At 39.7% G+C, this 19651-nt stretch overlaps 1 protein-coding gene across 1 annotated transcript; it reads left to right on the top strand.

Annotated features, from left to right (window-relative positions):
• Positions 1 to 2241: 2241 nt before the first annotated feature.
• On the top strand, positions 2242 to 3579 carry LOC126761977 (cAMP-dependent protein kinase catalytic subunit 2). The gene is made up of 5 exons (XM_050478432.1): positions 2242 to 2433; positions 2503 to 2732; positions 2795 to 2960; positions 3023 to 3300; positions 3363 to 3579. The coding sequence occupies exons 1-5, from the start codon at positions 2242 to 2244 to the stop codon at positions 3577 to 3579; spliced, it is 1083 nt and encodes a 360-aa protein (XP_050334389.1).
• Positions 3580 to 19651: the final 16072 nt, after the last annotated feature.

Genomic DNA, 19651 nt, shown 5'->3' with positions numbered 1-19651 from the left:
CATCCGGCACCTAGAAATTCGAAATAAATTTACTCGTAAATATTTATGAATGTTTATGCATGTTTTCATATTATGAAGAGAATTAAACGTAATTTACGGTAAATAAAATATATTTAGTTTTATTAAGCTAATTTTAGTTTGTGAGTATATAAAAACAAGACATATTAGCGGATGTGAGTAGGTGAATTTCCATAATCTTTTTTCTATTCGAAGCATATGCTAGAAATCTAAAATTGTTCCCTTTCACCAGCCGAGAAAGGTAGGTGTCCATTCGAGTTAAGATCTAGAAAAAGCATTTCGCCTATAGCATTACTCGCTCATTGCCTGAACGACCCAATAATATTGGTCGAACAAGTTGAGTCGCAACCCAACGAAATGAAACTCTACTCATGTATCTAGGGACACAAACCATTTCTTTGACCATCAAACGCATATCGAGAATCGTCGAGAATTTAATTAAAAAAGCTCTTCTATAGATGCCAAGCTGCTAATGGGATTATAACCTCAACAGGTTTAAATAAGTAATCAACCTCCATATGGACAAACTAAGGCTACTTTTCGCATTCTACACTGGCCACTGTAAGCTCAAGAAGCACTTATTTAACTTATAGCCGGTTTTGCGACGGGGAGCCTGAAACTCCAGAAGATCTGCTAATGACTGCATAGTAGTCTGTGGACCCAAGATAAAGGCCCTTGGATCCATGTTTCCAAATAGATATCACATCGCCTTACTAACGCCCAGCAGTATATTGGAATTTGGCTATAAGCTGGGCTAAGTGAGTCGTTATGACTTAGGAGAGGGCACAATAGACTTTAGGTCGCGGTGCGATCCTCATCCATTTATCTTATCTTATTTTATAGATTATTTTTAAAAAAATATATGTATATGTGACCTGGCTCCCTTTTCGTAGACCAGGTCACATATATTTATTTGTTAAACGCCATCCGTCTGGCTACAGAACAAGTACAGGGAATACGCAAGTCACTAAGAACGAAATACAACAAAATTTTTGAAAGAGCAGACAGGCGGACCAAGGCGAGAGGCAAGAAGTATATGCAGGATCGCTAAGAGATCCTTAGAAAAACTTGTTTTTTTCTTACTCACACGGTCTCGAAAGGAGTGCCGAACGGCTATTGGCCTCTTGGCAAGTCTCAACCAACTGGCATCACATGCGATAGGCATAAGTGATGCAGAAAGTGCAGACAAGTTGACATAAGAGAGATGCTGGTACACCTCTAATGGCTTTGTCCAACACTAACTAGAACTCTGCTCAATTATCTAGGAGCTTCGAAGTCCAAAGTACTAGACGATGTATGAAACATAGAAATCAAGTCGCTCTTAAAATTCGCAAAAAAAGTTGACGTCCTATGTGGCGAATTCTTCACCTCAAAGTAGACTGGAGATTCAGGCATTGCTAAGAACCAGTAGGTCCGTGTTTGGCGTGATAGCCGGCCAGTATTACCTAACCTTACTTATTTGTTACATAAATATAACTACTTTTCATGTGTATTTTGATGTAACTCGATATGCATTATTTTCGTTTGAAGAGCAAATAGGGTCGTGTTGAACTCGAGTGAGCGAAAAATAGAAGAAGTATCAAAAGGAATATTAATTATTACGAATAATATTTGTTAAGGCAGTAGAACAGATTTTGCCTGAAAATGATGTGATATATAAGGGAAATCTTTACAATGATATGAATAATGTAGAGACAAATATATCGAGTTATGAAATCGCCCGCAATCGTTAAGACGCTTAGAGTAGTTTTTTTATCAAATAATGTTCTGTATCGAATTTGGTCAAGAGCCTGAGTGTAAGGAACATAGGCAAATAATAGATGATCTTTTTTGTTAATCATATGGTTCATGACCCGATCCGTAGTTATATGTTAAGAACAATAAACTCAAAACTTCTCAATTTCCAATAGAAAAATGCTTTATTTTTTTCAAAACTTGCCTACACTGAATAAATTTCATCCTACCTCCAGATTCGATTGCCATTTATAAATAAGTTCAACTCATAGACTCATAAAGCCCAATCATATTTAGACTCAATAAATTACTTGTTCTACTCATTTATCGTTAGAGGAGCATTGAAAAAGTCTCAAGCAAAAAATCGAAAGTCAAAGAAACACAAACAAACAACCGTTTGAAAACTAAAATAAAAAAGAGAGCAAATCTCAAAAAAATTTATCAGAAAAAAACGGATTCTTCACTTATTTTCAGATGCAACCCAATAAAATGAACAACCACCAAGCGGCTCAGAATAAACAAACGGTAATTTTTAATCCGGTCGTTGACTACGAACTAGTGCTGTCGCTATTTCTGGAAGAATTCAACGGGCGTTGGAGCAATGTGCAACCCTCACCGGAGACCGGACTCGAGGGCTATGAAGAAATAACCATACTCGGCTCGGGCTCATTCGGCCAGGTGGTGAGTAGTAAAGCGAAACGATCAGTTTAGGCGACCGCTTTGACTTCTGCCACAATCTCATCACATCAGGCATTGTGCAAGGATAAGTCGACCGGCGATTACTATGCAGCGAAACTTATGCTGAAAGAGAAGATCGTGAAGATGAAGCAGGTGACACATGTGCATAATGAGAAACGGGTGCTGGCCTGCATCAAATTTCCCTTCCTCATTTGGCTGGAGTTCTCACGCAAGGACTACGATCTGCTCTACTTGGGACTGCCATTCGTCAATGGCGGCGAATTGTTCACGTATCATCGCAAGTACCGTGTGTGCCCCACGCCAGCTCATTGCATCAATAAATTTTGATCCTTTCCCTCTTTAGAATGCGCAAGTTCAATGAAAAGCACGCCCGCTTTTACGCCGCTCAAGTGTTTCTCGCCCTGGAGTATTTGCATTTCCTGCACCTCATCTACCGTGACCTGAAGCCCGAGAACGTAATGATTGATAAGAATGGTTACATCAAAATAACGGACTTCGGATTTGTTAAGGTCGCTCATATTTTACGTTATTAAATCATCTTTGTTATACTTAATGATGTTTAACTCAGCAGAAAGTCGAGACGCGCACTATGACGCTGTGCGGCACGCCCGAGTACCTTGCGCCCGAGGTCATTCAGTCGCGACCGTATGGCTCGTGCGTGGACTGGTGGTCCTTTGGTGTGTTCATTTACGAAATGGTCAATGGTTCGTCACCCTTCTCGCCCTTCAATCGCGACATAATGGTTATGTATGGCAAGATTTGTGAAGGCGAGTACAAAATGCCGCAGGGCTTCAGCTCCGAACTGAAAGACTTGGTTGAAAATTTGCTGCAAGTCGAATTGTCGAAGAGGTGAGTTAGTAGAAGAATATATAAACTCATATTATGGTGTGATTTATTTTCATTTTATTTAGATTTGGCAGCTTAATCAATGGCAATAAAGACATTAAGAACCACGATTGGTTCAAGTCCATCGATTGGTTTGCGATACTCAACCAGGAAATGCCGGCTCCCTACGTGCCACAGATTGGTCATGCCGAAGACTTGTCCAATTTTGATAAGTATCCGGAGTTTAAGCGTGGACCGAAGTCGAAAACTTGTCGTTATTGCGAGGCTTTTGCTGAATTTTAAATTGATATTCTCTGTTTTTCTATATTTTCATTGTGAATTACTTGATTACTGATTAGGTACTTATTAATTACACACGTTAGTTGAAAACCGATAATCGACATTTTGACACACTAGCCGGGTTTCTATGTGCGGGGTCACATATGTATGTATATCTTTTGAGAATATCGAAAACCATTTGAATTACAGTGACTAATTGCTCTTGTTCCAAGAGAAACATGACTATAGACCGTAAGTGGACTGAATTTTAAGCAATATAAAATGGGACAATAGACGGAACCGTCTCCTAGGAGCATCAAGAAGTATTTTATTAACTACGTCGACGACATAAAACAATACACTGACCAGACTTCGGATACAACTAACTTCAGACATGCAGTAACCGCCATTTACAGTGGAGCTATTAAGTGAGTTAAGTTTGAGTTTTCGAAGTTTCTTAGGATTGAAAGATCATCGAATGAATATTTTATCTTACTTTTCAGTTTTCTCAACAACATTTTTCACAAATAAATCTTTTACAATCACATTCTTTTCCCCAGATCATGTGTTATGTTCTTAATCGCTTTTCTTACACTCAAGAAACAGCCATAGAAAGCTCGTTTTTCCTCCAACTCTCCGCATCGGAGTGAAAACACATGTTGGGTGCCACATTTTAATGAGTGTTTGCGTAATTTCTCACAGCTCCATCTTTACGCCATACTTGGTGGTGCGAAGAGACACACCACAAAGTGTCACCAATCACGATTTTTTCTTCTTCTTATGTTTGCTTGTACGTATTTCGAAAGCGTCAATTTTTCACACACACACACACACGCGTCCATTTCAAAATCTTGTATCTAATGTTTCCAATTTGGCGTTCTTCTAAGCAATTAATTACCCAATTTCTCTGGTGTTCCAAGAAGAACAGCTGTAAGACAAGTGCCGAGCAAGTGATCGCCGAAGCTGTCGAAATCTTTCACTTTTCCCATGCAAAGCGCTGCGATATCAAGCATCACATATATACAGTTATGCATGCTTCTACATTCTCGCATGCATGTTGCATGTTCGCTTTCTCCAAACAGATGTTTCAAGTTTCGATTGCGTGTCAAAGTGTTCAGCAGCGTTCCCTAAATTATTTAAGTGAACTTTGTGTTTGTGTTGCTGAAAGCGCTTTGATCTTAAAAATACTCAAAGTTCTCGAAATCCCGAAATTTCCAAACAGAATTGAAGACCAATCAGCTCGATAGAGAGTTGAACCACCCTCTGTGCTGCTCCTCCGAAGAATTCACATGCATACAGGGTGCAGTTTCATCCAGTTTATATTCCACTAGTAGAAGCCCAATTATATAACGTCAATTTTTTACTTAATTTCTTAGGAATATTTACTTTCCTGGGAGTGGCTTTCACTTACTCAGTACAAGCGCTCAGTTACCCACTTTAACTGGCCGCCACTTAAATCGTGTACAATTTATTTACAATGGCAAAACTTTCAATGGATTACAAGCAGCGCAGCTAACCGGCGCCCCACTCGACACATTCTCGCCACTTACCTCAGTTTCAGGCAACAGGACCAAAGCTCACAAGCGCGCTACATGTCGTTTTCAACAAGGAGCGCTTAAAGCGACGGCAAGCAGCAAGAAGAGCAACGCAGAGATAGCAAGCAGGACCTTTGCTGCTGGGCAAACACAAGAAGGGGCTGTGCACGGGAATGGGCAGCGCTGGCGCCGGACTGTCGGGCGCCAAAAAGCAGAGGTAAAATCAGGAGTTTCTCAAAACTATGATTATGCTGATGGCGATTACAACAACAAACACAACAAAGCATTGTAGCCAGCCGACAGGCAACGGCGTGTGGCCGTCCGTGTACATTGAACTGGCGATGGAGGACCGGCGCGCGCCAGGCAAGGCAAAAGATGCCAGAGACGATGATGTTTCATCTTTTCCACATGAAAACTCACGTAACAAAAATTATGATTATCATAATTTTGCGTTTTTTTCTTCTCCATTTCTTTTTTTCCGCACTGTTTATGTGTATTCCTTTTTTTGCATGCAAAGCGGCAGGAGCCACAAAAAGCGATAGCAACAACAAAGGTCCTGCCGTGTTCAGCTGGACAAAGGACTTTGTCCTTTAATTTCGCTATAAAAGCGAGTGAAAGCGGTTATTCGAGTTCTACAGTTATTCGGTGGCGTGGGCATGGTGGAGTGTGCAAATTTTCCGAGGGGTGATTGTACGCCGAGATATGGGACAGTTGAGTCAAGCGACTAGAAGAGCAGATGACTTGTGATAGCTGGAGCGACGACTGCTGGCGGCTTTTGTGTTCGTGCGAAGAAAGGTGCTTCGGCCGAAGAGTGGGATTGGCGCTTTCAGATAAAACTGTGAATAAATCACAGCGTCGAAATGAGATGTTCGCCATGATTTATGTTGATTTTGGTAACAGGAGTATTTGCTACGCAATTTTTTTTCTTGTTCTTCATCTCCTTACCGTTATCTGCTGTGTGTTTGATATTCCATATTTATTGAGTGATGCTTAAACGTAACTGAAAATCTGTAGTTTTTGTAAAAAATAATATAAAGTAATGTTCAGAAAGTTGGAAGAGTATTGGAATGATATAATTTTTGTCAAAAGTCTTGTGAACTTGTTTGAAATGGCCTTTTAAATAAAACAAGTTCAGGTAATCATAATCGGAACTAAATCTTAGAAAGTGTAGAAGAGCATGGTTCCAATAAAATGAGTCGAGATGAAAACTGAAAAATAAGTAAATGCTCAATAAATTATTGTGCTTCTGAAATAGCCTCGTGATTAAAAAAATTAATCTGAATTTATTATTATTCATAAGCTATTCTGGCACAAAGTTTGTTAGGATCTACAATAAAGCGCATTGAGAGCAAAATTTTCCACAAATTATTTTATGTTTTAGATGGGTAATGTATCGGTAACCTTTCCTGCGATATTTGAATGATGTACTTGTAGGTTGGAGAGTCCATCATCTCTTACGTCGGTATGAATTACTTAAAAATGAAAAAATATAAAAATAACATTTCAGATGTCTTTATTTTTCTGGTTCTTTAGATTTTATTTGGACTATTTTTCGAAGTCATCGCCATTATTGTCATAGCAAAATTTTCGTCTCTAGCATCTCGGGTGCTCGGAGGTTCCATTTTGAGGTTTCCTGCTTCTTTAAAGACATATATTTCAAATTTAATGGATAATGTTTATTATCATTCGAAAGAACATCCTTTGTCATTTATGTTTTGAGGATTACCTCTTTCAAATATCGTTCGATCATTACGACTGGTAACTGGCGCATGACACGCGTGATGTTTTGCTCCAAGGCCTGAATCGAAGCGGGATTGTCCGCATAGACTCCTGACTTTACATATGCCCAGAGGAAAAAGTCTAACGATGTGATACCACACCATCTTGGTGGCCAATCGACCGGCCCAAAATATGAAACTATCACCTCACCGAAGTATTCTATCGATAAATCCATTGATTGATGCGATGTGTTGGAAGTGGCTCTGTCTTGTTGAAACCAAATGTCACCGAAATCACGAACTTTAATTTCTAATATCAATTAGTATCATTATCATGGCACGATAACGGTCGCCATTAACCGTTACCTTCTCAACTTCATAATTTTTAAAGAAATATGAACCAATGATTTCACCGGCTTACAAACCACACCAAACCGTTATTTTCCCTGGATGAAATGGTAGCTCTTAAATCTCCTCAGGTTGCTCTTCGTCGCAATTGCGGTAATTTTGCTTGTTTACATAACCATTGAGCTAAAAAATTTGGTTCGAAAACGTCCGATCATTTTGGAACTTTTCAAAAGCCTTTAGAGCGAAGCGGTATCGCTTGAGAAGGTATAGGCCTTAGTTCTTGCACAAGCTGTATTTTGTACGCTTTCAATTTAAGATCTCGACGTACAATCGAGAGTCGCTCCATTCGTCAGTCCGACTGGTGCGAACGGCACCGAATGGAATATCCATGGTCTTTGTGTATATTCGGTCAATATTGCTGGCTGCAGATGGGTGATGGTCAAATATTCTCAGTAATTATGCTGACAATAAGGTGAGCGGATCGCGCGAAATATATTCTTTAGGCCGAACTTATTTTCGTAATAAGTTGAATGATTTGTAAGCGCTATTCATACGTAAGTCGATTCACGATGAAATGACACGACTCACGTGTGTTCTGTCTAAAGAAAGCAATTGAAAAATGTACCGTCGCTTGAATCACCCTTTATATCTCTCTGAAGCTGATCAGGGGTACCAGGATTGCTCTCTTACTTTCACTAAGGGCCCTGAAAAGCTTTACTAAACTGAAATATTAACTTATAGAAGTTATTTTCATATTTACTGATTAATAAAAATCATTCTGAAATTATATAACATTAATAATTAGACAAAATATAATTTAGTTGATACTAAAAATGTAAAGTAATCGCAACAACCCTCTACATTTACAATACAATTCACATATATACATATGTCTATATGTAGATTTATATCTCACACACGTGTTCTCCCAACTCAAACGCAATTAGAAATGTTTCGTAACAATTGTTGCAATTAAATTAATCCGCTTTATCTACATATGTATGTATGTATGTATATACATATTCACTTGAGTAAATAAAATACATGAGTGTAATCAAATGTAGATTTGTCCTTTTCTTCTTTCTTTCAGCGATAAAATCAGCAATCAGAGGTCTTCGCTTTCAATAACTGCACTCAAAGAAAATTAGCTGCCATCAATATGGATGAGATTGCCAATTGCGATAAATAATTTTCTTCTCATTCTTTCTCAACAACACCTCAAGTAGCTGCAAGCTCATCATGCTCGTATTGTGAGGTAGATATATTCATAGCTTTAGACGACTTAATACTCACTGCTGACTTGGGTATTGATAATTGCCAAAATAGTAAGTGACTTCGGTACTGAGTATATGGTTTATTGCTGAACTTAAATATGTGAGTTTTGAGTCTAATGATACCCAGTCTTACGGAAATAAGAATTTTTCACACTCACATTTCCCAAATATGCTATTAAGTATTGGTCTTCTTTTCATATATAAAATCCTTTAGGTCATAACTCTCATCTTTTTGATGCCAAAGAAGCTCCACTTAGATTTTGAGCAGTGAAGTATTTCAATATTAAGCACTCAACAGCAAGTCTTTAAATCCATCTACGTCTATCTATATGAGCACATACCTTCAGCGAATGTGACATCATTCCATCTCCACTTGCCGTCTCTTAACCTTCTCCACGTAACTGTCCAATTGTTAGGTACTGCCCACAAATACTTCATATAATCGCAATTCGTCCATTGAAATCAACTATTTATTTTGACCGACATTTCAATTACCCCGCAGACAAACATCGTCACACAAACCTTTAAGCACGCCGAGGGTTCTGAGGAGTGGCACACCTAATATGGCTGGGCACAGCCACAACAAAGCCAAGGTGGATTGACAAATTTCCTCAAGAATAATTGCTGTGTGAAATGCTCTTTTCCGGTTGTCACATACATACATACATACCGCATACAAACATATATCATAGCAAAGCTCTAAGCGTTCTTCAGCACTCGCATATATTCTCCAAATGATGTACGCATATATACATACATACATACGTGTATATATTCCTAAACACTAATAGTTGTGTCTGCATGTGTGTGTAGGTGGATGTGAGTTTTTGCGTACATGTGCCATCTGTCAGCGTGACTTCTTGACGAATTCCAGCATTTCAACGTAAAAGTAAGAAAAATTACCTAACATCCAGTTGATAAATGATGCCAACCAAGATTACATAAGTTGGTAATTTTCTAGTACATTTATTTCGGTCCAGGCATGGTACACTCGATACAGCTGCGTAAAAGCATACAAGCAGATGGATATGCATATGTTTGCAGGCGAGTTCGGTTGGTGTGTTGAAATCGGACGAGATTGCCGCTAAAGCTGCCAACGTGAACTTTGCGCTCCTCTCGTCCAAATTAGTATAAACTTTTGTTTATTTATTTTTTCCTTCTGATTTCTAAAGTTTTAGAGACAGATTTTGGTATTCTTACGATATTTAAGAGTTGACCATTTTGGGATCTAGAAAGGAAAAGTTTTATTATGAGATTTAATTATCATATTCTCAATTCATGCAACTATATATATAATATAGAGGTCGGAATGTAAGTTAAAAAATTCTCATCTGGAAATACTCTTGTCCATGTTTGATGACTGATGACTAGAATGTTATGTCATTTTATTCTATAATCAATAAATATCTTGAATAACCTTGAAAGCTTTAAAGCTGTCTTTGACCATAGACTTCATGTAACTCCACAGGAAATAGACTAACGGCGTCAAATCGACCGAGGCGGCCAACTGACTTGGCCATTTCGTGAGGCCCCCTGCGGGTAGGGGGGACCCCCTTGGGTTCGGGGGGGGCAACCGAATATACCCGGGGTGAGGCATGCCTGTCGTAAGAGGCGACTAAGATCCTGGCCACCAGTCCAGAGCTGTATGGAAGCTCAACTGGTAGTAGTACGAGGTCTGACCGGAGACTTAATTCTGGTACCACGGGGAGCAGTTAGCCCTTGGAGGTAACTTCAATTTGCTCATTGGGTTTGGCCCTTTGTGGAGATTCGTATTGGTTGTGGTTAAAACCCAAATGCGGGAAGAACTGACCTTGTCAGTTGAATGTGGATTTGCATTGCAACCGGGTGCCGGACCCAAAGCACGGCAGAGGTTTTAGATGGTCCTCGAACCCGACCAAGGTGGTAAGTGTGTCCATGCCACTCTGCCAATTGGTACTGAAAAGGCTCAGCATTCTCAAGGCGGTGATCAGCAGGTACCCACGTTAAACACACCGGATGTTGTCAAAGTCCATATCATCCAATTTGAGCCAAAAATATTCCGTTACCATTGAGCTGTAGCGATTTTCGTTCACAGTAACGTGCCGCCTTAATCATGACGGAAGAAGTACGGCCCAATGACGTCGCCGGCCCATAAACCGTACCAAACCGTAGTTTTTTCGGGATTCAATGGTGACTAATGGAGTACGTGTGCTGCCTGACCATTAAGGCATATTTTTCTTACTGAAGTCATTCAGCCAGATATTAGCCTTACCGATGAAGATTTTCAAGTAGTTGTTCAGCCCATTTCACGAACATACGACGATTCTGGAGGTCAAGCGGCTTCAGTTTTTCCCTCAATTTGATCTTGTAAGGATGTAGGCCAAGATCTTTTCGCAAAATTCGCCACAACGACGTCACAGAGATGCCCAATGCTTGAGAACGACGTGTGAGAGACTGATTTGGGTCTTCTTCAATTGATGCGCTAGCGACAGCAATATTCTCGATATTACGTGCATTTCTTTGTCCCACTGACACCGGAACATTTTGTACTATGCCTGTGGATTCTAATTGTTCTACTAGACGCTCAATTTTCGATCTGACAGGACGATTATGACGACCATAAATTGGACGTAACGCTCTTAAAGTTGAGGCCACTGACTCCAAATTTCGATAGTAAATTTTAATAATTTTGACTAGTTGTTGGATCGTATATATTTACATGACGAAATGATAAACCTTACTCAAGAGAAATGTCAAAAGAGCGAAAAAAATACGGCGTCGTTTACTCTTCCTATCGGTCTACTTTTGTAGCGTCCCTGTTGGAAAACCCGTTAGAAGAATCGAAAGACAATTTTTTTTCAGAATGAGAACAGATTTCCAATAAAATAGTTCATACACTGTTGGAGTGAGGCGGGTGTAAAACGGTAAATCCTTTTCCAAAAACGCCCAACCGGTATCCGAGTAAGCGCCTGAGTGTGGATCAAATCGACAATTAATCATTATCTTCGGGCATTTATTTGTGTATAAGTTCAGAAGGTGAAGAGAAGCTTGCGGGTGTGTATGTATTTGTGAATGTGACAGCAAACTGCGGAAACCTGGAAATGTCACATTGATGAGCTCGCAAATGCCAGGCAAACCCTTGGCACACACACGTTCGAACACTTTCTTATATTATGGAGGTTGAGTGAAGCGCTTTTAGTAGGCGTATTAGAGCTTTTAGTTGGGTGGGGAGCGAGGACAAATAGTGCGCAATTATTTATGCAGAAAAGCATAGAGTTAAAACTAAGCTGTGTCAACCGCTGAGATAAATTTTATTCTACCAGCGGAATTAAGTGCCATCTATTACCACGGCAGAGATACATTTATTAGGCCTCCGAAATGGGTACTGCGGAGCGCATGTGGAATTTTTATAATTTTAATTTTCTTAAAAGTTTCATGAAAGTCACGTATTAATCTTAACAAAATAGGCCGCTCAAAGGCAACCTAGAGAACTAAGGAATAACGCAGGCATGAAATTCTGCAGACACATGGAGACAAAGACGAGTTGCGTGCAAGAACTGTGTAATTTGAATGCGGCTAACAAATCGCAGAGCAAAGCGCTTTAAAGTGGCCATCATTCGGCGCCTTTTGCGATTCACCACAACAACACCAACATATTGATATGCTCCATAAACATATATGCTCGCATGTTGCTTAGACCTATGTGTGTAATCTTCGTGGGTGCTTTGGTTTAATTCAATTTTCCATCTTTTGTTTTTCTTATCGCCGAAGCGAACATGTGTAGGTATGCTTGAGTGTGCCGAAAAGATACAGAGCAGCAGATATGTTAACGACTGCAATAAATAAACGGATAATATCTGTTAGGCCTCAAATAAATGCGACACTACACGCATTCAAAAGTGGATAACGGCTAGTGGATTGGGTGCAATTGAAAGCAAACGATGCCTCGGCATAATGCAACACTTACCCTACACCCGCTCCCCACTCGTCCAGCCAAACAACCGATTTAGGCATATCACTTTCGCCGCGCACACTCTCTTAAGTGCCGAAGCCAGAGATTAAGTCATTGCTGTGTACGTTTTCACTCAGTCCTCAACGGTAAATTGCCTTGGGAGAATTCATTAGACAAAGTGTGTGTCGTGTGCTTTCGCTAGCCGCACGATTACAGGCGATTTATGCAAAATAATTGACGCCTCGATGAACTGTTGACACATATGACAATTTGTCTCCCTGCGGCTGTGGAGCTGAGGGGGCTAACTACTCACATGCCAAGCAACCCAAACAATATGCCACTAAATATTTACTTTGGCTCGGCAACGCAGTAAAGGCGCTCATAAGCTTTTGTGTTGGTGATGTGAGAAATCTGCAGAAAAACTAGCGCGTGTCTAAGTTTTCGCAAACACCGACAAATTACGCACATTTTTCAGGCTTACCGCCGACTTAAGGAGGTGAAAGTGCCGCTTATGCCCTGGTGCTGCCGGGCTCATGGTCTGCGAGTGGATAATTCAATTATGGTGAAAGCTTTTTTCAAAGCATTTTCCCTTGCTTTGTTTGAAATAAACCAAATACCTCTCCACGTTTTCGGTGATTGGTTTATTTAATTAATAAAATCGGGCGTTGGATTATTTGTGTGATTTCGCCATTCTCAAGAAATGTGGCTTGACAGACTACAGTTTTTATTTCAGTGGTGACAAGTAAAGGTACAGAGCCTGGTAATATAGCTTGAATAAAAATGAGTTGGAACCCTCTTACTTCACTGAGTTATTAAATATTTTTATATTTGTACTCAATAGCTTTCATTTCAAAGCACAATAAAAGCTCACAATTAGTATTTTAAAACACAAAACCTTTATTAAAGCTCACAATTAGTAGCTAAAGTTCAAAAATTATCTAAGTCAGAAAGAAGTAGAAGGTCACTTCTTGGAAATTACTTGTAGGTAATGAGTTTGCTGGCATTTTCTGCATAAGTGGGCTAATAGGTACTGTTAACTAAGATGAGTTAAGTCTATCATGAATCTCATGCTGTGCCGATAGCAAGCACCCGAAATTTACTCCTACAGTCTATAATTTTTGGTTGTCGTCTTCTATATAGTGGAGTTTTTTCAAATTTGGAACATATGTATATTTGGAAAAACGTATATAATATTCAAAATATTGCCCATCTAAAACTATAAATTTGTAGAGTTGTGGGTATAATTTTGATTCCCCGTTCTAATACGAACTGTATTCTAAGGAGAGCATATTGCATCTACCGGAACAATTAGTAGTCAGATGGGGCGAGGTCTGGGCTATAAAGCGGTTAAGCCAAAACTTCATAACCCAACTGCTGTTTTCTAAGAATTTTTAACCGGTAGTGCAGCATGAAGTCGGGTTTTCTCATGATGTAAAGTTATTGTCCCATATCCAGTCTCAAACTCTGGCCGCTCGCTTCAATTTGATGAGTAGTTGTAGGTACTCTTCTCCAGTAATGGTTTTATCTGCTTTTAGAAGCTCATAAAACCGCACGTCCTTCTGTCCCGACCAAATACCTTGGCGCCATGGATATTCGACTTTGCTTGACTGGCTATCTGGGTTTCATATGATTTTTTTGCACTTTAATTTACCGTAATTGATTGTTGTTTTAGCACCATTCAGTTTCTGACCCTAAAAATCGCCTGTCCTTGTCTGTTGGTTTCAAATAATACAAAACCCGATTTTGATGCTTTTGAATGTATTCGGCGGCTTTTAAGCTTTTTGAAATGGCTGTTTGAGTTTATCCAAAAAATTTAACGAACTCTTGTATTTGGTCACATTTGTCATCGAGTAGTGCTTTCAGTCGCCCATCTTTCAACTATTTTGGACGATCAAGAAGTTCTTCATCGTTCAAGCCAAAATTAGCACTTTCAAAATATGCAATCAATTTTTGAACCGTCCGATTAGCATCGATGTTTATTTGGGTCTTATAATGAATTTTAAAACGCAGAAAGACTGCATCGACGGTATCGAGCGAGTTTGATGATGGAAAGCAGAGTATACATGAATAGCTCCGCTATTGGAATACCAGGATGGGAAAAAATACTCTGCTACTACCTCCATCGTAATCCGAGTTCGTTACAACTGGCAATACCTTATGGAAATATATCGCCTCTGGTCCCAAAACATCAAGGTTTATAGTCTGGATATCCAATTAAAGCGACACTGCTCGATTGACTTTAGACATCTACGTGGATGGATATACAAATTGCAAATTTATATGCGTATGCTTCAGAGGAGTTGTCTTACCTCTACTAAAATTCCATTAAAGGATAGTAAAAGAAACCAGAAGGGCAATATTTTTCCATATAATTTGCAAAATTTGTTTTTGTCAGCTGTCAGTAATCCTAGCATAATATCACATACAGCAACATGAGGCAACTGTGGGAACCACCAACCATCAAATACACTGGTGAGTCATTTGATCACATAAGCATCAATGCAAATATGCTTTGGTGGAACGAAATATTAATCTGGAAAATAATTATTCGGCTTTATGTTCGGAAGTCAAAACGCTCACTCAATCATAACTGCAAATGCCACACGGCGGCGCATCCGGTGCGCACAGCAACAAAACATAAATCAGCAAATTATTCGTGCTCAATGAACCAACGGCAAAGGTGGTGTGGCCAGCGTAAAACACCTTTATTGCACCCCCCACGTGAGTGCGGCAGTGGAACCCCTTTCACAGTTCGGCAGCCTTTCGGGGTTGAATCGAGCGAAAAAGTCATAATTTAGCCAACACACGCCGACGAAGCGCAATCAAAGCCTCCAAAGGTGGGATTACACGCATGTATGTGGACATGCAGATGTAGTGGTGATAGCGCAACTGTAAATGCCGATTCGTTACATCGAATGCCTGCCGGCGTCCTGTCCAAATGTCTGTCATGTCATGACGCGCGCTGCTTTGATTGCACGAATCCATTGAATACACCTTGCCGAAAGGGCTCAAGCGCGACACACACACATATTTCGAGTACAGATTGCTAGCCGCATTCACATTCGCATCGCAAAAATTGCGGATACCGATTGAGTATCGAGGTTTGAGTTCGCATTCGCGCATATGCGTCCGATCGGCCTGCTTTCAAATTATTGCTGCAACAACGCTGATAAGCAACAACGACAACAAAGCCGCAGTGTGTGATTATATGTGAGCGTGTGTGTGTGTAAGCATCCTTTCACCTTGCGTTTTGTGGGACGGAAGTGCTGCTTTGACAGAGAATTGCGTTTTATTGGAAGGACGCTGCCGCCACGAAGGCAATGCGCCGAGAGCGCGTCACTCAAAGGGGTGCCATTGTTCATTGGTTTATTGCTTATTGTTACAAAATCATGCGGATTAGTTACACCTTTACGAACACGCCGATTGTGCGACAGCATGGGTTGGCTTATGTGTGCTTGAGCAGCGAACAACACGAGAGCTGTTTTTGGTGGGAAGTAAGTTGAGGTCCCGACTTACTTGTAAATATGTTGGATGTATATGCTTAGGCTGGATTTTAGTAAGCGAAGAAAGATATATCTGCAATAAACAACAAAGTATTCGGAAGCGTTGAACTGAAGTCTCTAATAAGCTATGAAGAGCATTTTTAAATAGAAAACCGACGAATACCAATTACTGTCTTCCAGAAAGTGTTGAGAGTCAATCTATAAAGGAATAAATGGTGTCTTTTAATATAAAAACTGTGTATCTTGTTGTTTCTTTTAAATCATTTTTGATTAAGAAACAGTTTCACTGTTCAAGTCACTTCGGTTTCTGCCAGGAAATTATAATTATTGTTTACATTCAGTCAATAAAGCAGCGACCAGCCAATCGACACCGTAGTAAATATGGGCCTCTATTCTTATGATCATTAGAATCAGAGTTTGAAATAAACTTTAACAAAAGCAATGTTTTTCATCTTTCTCGTCAAATATTGAGTACGAACAGCACGAAAGAGGAATGCTGTTGAGCTTTGAACAATTTCATCGCTTTCTTCAGTGCAATATTCAAATAGTTTAGAGTCCATCAAAAACCATATAATATTGCCATCTGTTTGAATGTAAAGAGTGTATGTAAGAAAAATAAATGTAGCGATTTAAGAATACTTAGAGTTGAAAAGACTTTTCAAAGAGAGTTGCCACCTGACTGTTTTCAACTTATTCTAAAACTATTTCAGTATTACAGTGTTGGTATCAAATTGAATGTATAACATAAATTTTTCTATACATTGTGGCAAAAAAGTACGGGGAAATTGTTAAATACATATTTTTTCACCTTCAAAGTAATCCCCACTGGATGTAATACACTTATCCCAACGATTTTTCCAGTTCCTGAAACATTTTTCAGACGCACTTCTTGGAATGACCTTCAGCTCCCTTAGTGAATTTTGTTTTCCGGGTTCCAAGGAGCGGCAATTTCAGTTTGAGTAACAAAAAAAATGTCACGGAAATCTGGCGATTACGGCGGTTGATCGATGGCACTCATTGCGTTTTTGGCTTCAAATTCGGTCACAGTCGTGTCTCGTCATCGCATAAAATCCATGAAAGGTTCTTCCACAATTTAAGTAATTTTTGACGGATGTTTTCACGCAAACGTCTTAATGCAGTCAAATGGAATTCCTCATTGTTCCCACCGGAACAAATTCATGATTTTTGGTTTTGATTTGTCTCGTTTTTCCCCTTCATTCCGATGTTTGTTGTCTTGCTGCTTGTCAAACTCATACTATAAACTCATGTCTCATCGGCTGTTATATACGTAATGCTCTCTATGAATTTGAGATCGGAATTCGCACGATGAAGCATGTCTAAAGAAACCTGTTTACGGTACTCTTTTTAAAAATAAATTCTGCTTTATCGGACAGAGTCGAGAAAGAACGCGTTTCATACCCAAAATATTCACCAAAATCATTCGAACGGACTGGCGAGAGATGTCGAGCTCTCTTGTCATCTCTTTAGCACTTGCATGATGATATTCAAGCACCATATTACCCACTTTTTTAATATTTTCATCAGTTGAAGAGGTTGTCCAGAAATAGGTATGTCTTCGTCGATCTCTCGACCGTCTTTGAAGGATTTGTACCACGCGTGGGCTTGTGTTTTTGATAAGACTGAATCACCGTAAGTAAGTTAGAAAACATTCGCCACGATTCCGCTAACGAAATTGGTTTAAAAGTACAAAATTTGAGACAGATTATTTTTCCGATATTTCCATCTATTGTAAAAATCTCAATGCATTACTGAGATTTACCAACCTAAACAGCCGCTATGAACAAACTGGTTGACAGAACGCGCTCATATTTGGCGTGGTGATTAAGGACAGTCCTACCAACTTAACAAAATATCATTTACTTGGGGTATTTGATTACATTTTTTGTGTGCTTTTTTAACACAATTTTTTCCTAATATGAAAGTATTTTTAATAACAATAACAGTTTATAGATCGGTTTACTCTACGGTAGAGCCGTTAAATTTTTTCTATAAATTTGCGTATGCGTGAAATGTTCTACGGATCATTCTAAACAACTTTGCCTTAGAGACTAGGGGTCATGATAATTCGAAATAATATAAAAAAATGTCTAGGCAAACGTTATGACGAAATAGCCATACCAGCATAGCATAGTTCTTCCGATTTAGTTCAAGGGCACAGCCAAGGTTAGTCTCCTCTTGATTTGACCAACAGAACGGCACACCTTTATCCCGATTTCGCTTCTAGACTATCCTAAAAATATTGCCAGAAAACCTGAGGAACTATTTGGCTAATATATGAGAAGGGGTTGGCAGGTTCTCCAGATACAGCCTATTATATGCTTACCAATCTACAAACGATAATTCTCAAAAAGTGATATGCTGTAAAGCTCTGTCGAAAAAAGCTGGCTGACGACAACAACAATGCCAACAAAATGGCAGCGCGCAAAATGCAGAACTGCACGTGAACAATAAAATTTGGTGCTGATAGGAAATTTGAAAACTCATAAATTTCGACAATAAAATTAAATCAGTTTGTTCAACGAGCGCCACACACGCACACACATACTCGCGCGGAGGAACACTGAGTGTGGCTAGAAAGCAGGGCGACCGGCGCGGAGGCTGTTATGCGTTGTTGACACAAAGACGCACTCGGATGTGCGCACCATGCGTGACCAATTATTGAAATACAATTTTAATTGAATTTCAATAAAATGTGCAATTCCAAATTCAAAATCGCAAATCGTGTGTATGTGTGTGGCTGAGCAGGGGAGCGCCGGCAGTGTGTGTGAGTTATAAGCAGGGTGAGCTGCAATCTCCCCCGCTGCTGACTGTGAGGAGCGTGAAAGTAAGTACCAGGCGCTTCAGACCACTCGCTTGAATTTGGTTGCGGGACCGGGGGCGTGTTTATTTATCGTAAATGTCGAGGCTGTGCTTTGGTCCATTACGCCCAACACCCTGCACCACCAAATGCACTCATATTGCTATGCATGTGTGTGTGTGTGTGCGTGCACATTTATGCAACATTGGAATGCAACGCCAATTGTGCGTGCAACATTATAGTTTTTCCTTTGCTTTGAATTCCGCTAAATTTATTTAGGCTGCGCTTATTCACGCACACACACCTACAAGTCCACTTGTTTTTGTATTATTAACATTTTGTTGTGTATTAAAAAATTTGTCACGATTGCCAAGCATTGGCAATGCTATCGCGCACACACACACACACATACATACATGTGTTTAACATTCGATGGCTGGTTGTCATTGTTAAAGGTGCTGCATCAACAGCCATCCTGTGTGAATGTATATGTGTATATATGTGTATGTGTGAGTTGGCTTTGTTCAATTGATTTATTGGCAGTAAAATATGGGTAATAAAATCATTTCTAATTTGCCGTCGCGTGCCGGTGCGGCCATAAATGAACACGGAAAATGTTGCCAAAATGTAAATATTTGCTTACAACAACAACTTTGTAACTTGATTGAGGGAAACAAGCTAGAAGTAATATATAATAACGGTAACAAACTTCTCTCACTATTGATGGCGATGACAACACGCGTGTATCTTCTCTGATCTGGTACTTGAAACCTTTCATCGGTTTTCAATAAGCACGGAACGAATAATTTCTCGAAATAATCTTCATTACACCACCTTCCAGGTGCTTATGAGTAAAGCGATTGTTTTGTGCTTCGCCAGTTCCAGACTCACCGAAGAGAACCATTGACGTAGACCATTTTAGCACTCACTGCATTTATTTCTTAGATCGACTAATTGTTCAGCCGCTGC

This window comes from Bactrocera neohumeralis, chromosome 2 (genome assembly GCF_024586455.1).
Source record: "Bactrocera neohumeralis isolate Rockhampton chromosome 2, APGP_CSIRO_Bneo_wtdbg2-racon-allhic-juicebox.fasta_v2, whole genome shotgun sequence".
Lineage (NCBI taxonomy): Eukaryota > Metazoa > Arthropoda > Insecta > Diptera > Tephritidae > Bactrocera > Bactrocera neohumeralis.
This window is presented reverse-complemented; position numbering and strand designations above follow the sequence as displayed.

Coding starts and splice junctions, on each gene's coding strand:
- LOC126761977 (XM_050478432.1), top strand. CDS start 2,242: ATGAACAACCACCAAGCGGCTCAGAATAAACAAACGGTAATTTTTAAT. Junction 2,733..2,794: donor TTGTTCACGTATCATCGCAA/GTACCGTGTGTG, acceptor TTCCCTCTTTAG/AATGCGCAAGTTCAATGAAA. Junction 2,961..3,022: donor CGGACTTCGGATTTGTTAAG/GTCGCTCATATT, acceptor TTAACTCAGCAG/AAAGTCGAGACGCGCACTAT.